Source organism: Bison bison, unplaced genomic scaffold (genome assembly GCF_000754665.1).
Source record: "Bison bison bison isolate TAMUID 2011002044 unplaced genomic scaffold, Bison_UMD1.0 scf7180017864473, whole genome shotgun sequence".
Classification (NCBI taxonomy): domain Eukaryota; kingdom Metazoa; phylum Chordata; class Mammalia; order Artiodactyla; family Bovidae; genus Bison; species Bison bison.
In genome coordinates this window covers 1,935,271-1,936,151 of record NW_011495034.1, presented here as the reverse complement: position 1 = coordinate 1,936,151, position 881 = coordinate 1,935,271, and the positions used below count along the sequence as shown (strand labels likewise).

Genomic DNA, 881 nt, shown 5'->3' with positions numbered 1-881 from the left:
GCCCGTCCCCGGCGGCGGGGCCCCGGGAGCACCCCCCAGGCATCGCGGCTCGGGTGTCCCCGGAGCCGGGCTGGGACGCCGCCCGCTCCGAAGGTTCGGGAGACGGGGCTCCGGAGGGCGCGGGCCGGCCGGAAGCTTCTGGAGAAAACTTTCCCCTCGTGGGAGCGGAGGAGGGCCGCCGCCAACGCCGCCGCCGGAACTTGGCCAACCCCCTGGCCACCGGGCGTCCCCCTCCCGGGCCGAGTCCCCCGCCCCGTCCCTCCAGAAAGTACGCACGGCCGGTTGGGACGCTCGGCTCAGCGCTCCTCCTCCCGCTCGTCTTGCGGCCGCCGCCTCCGGGTGGCACCTCCCGCCTCTTTTGTTGGCGCCTCCCGCAGGATCCGCTGCGCGACCTGGGACAAGCGGGAGACAAGCGTGAGGCGTGGTGGCGCCCGCGGCTCCCCGAGGGCAGGAATCGGCCGCCGCGAGCCAAGCCGACCCTACCGGGTACCCGAGACCTCCCTCCGAAAGCCCGTCCGGGCCTCGCCTCCTCCAACGCCACGCACATCCTTACCCTAGCAGAGGGGCAGGCGACCCGAGGGGCGAAGCACAGTCTTGCAGCGTCCCGAGCCCTCACTATATATACTCTTCCCAGCTCCCGCCCTCCTCCTTTCCCCGATCTGTCTCTTCCCCCGCGTCTTAAACTTCTTGCTTAATTCCCAGCGCCTCCCGACTAAAACTTCTCCTTCCCAGCTCCTTCCCCCCACCTCCTCCGCGGACGACCTGCCTTCCGGGGTCTCCGCCCCCGCCCGGACCTCTCCTCCACGTCCAGGTTCGGACGCAATGGAAGTTTCAGGTTACAGGAGTCTTTTGATGTCTTTCAGGACCCTGACGGATAAAGT

At 69.4% G+C, this 881-nt stretch overlaps 1 protein-coding gene across 1 annotated transcript in view; it reads right to left on the bottom strand.

Annotated features, from left to right (window-relative positions):
• Window positions 1-881, bottom strand: part of TPBG (trophoblast glycoprotein) — a 69,512-nt gene that overhangs the window by 1,136 nt on the left and 67,495 nt on the right. The window contains exons 7-8 of the mRNA XM_010861946.1: window positions 747-856; window positions 3-392 (exon numbers count right to left, since the gene is read on the bottom strand). Of these exons, the coding sequence (XP_010860248.1) occupies window positions 3-392; window positions 747-856 (500 nt within the window). The remainder of the gene's footprint in view (window positions 1-2; window positions 393-746; window positions 857-881) is intronic.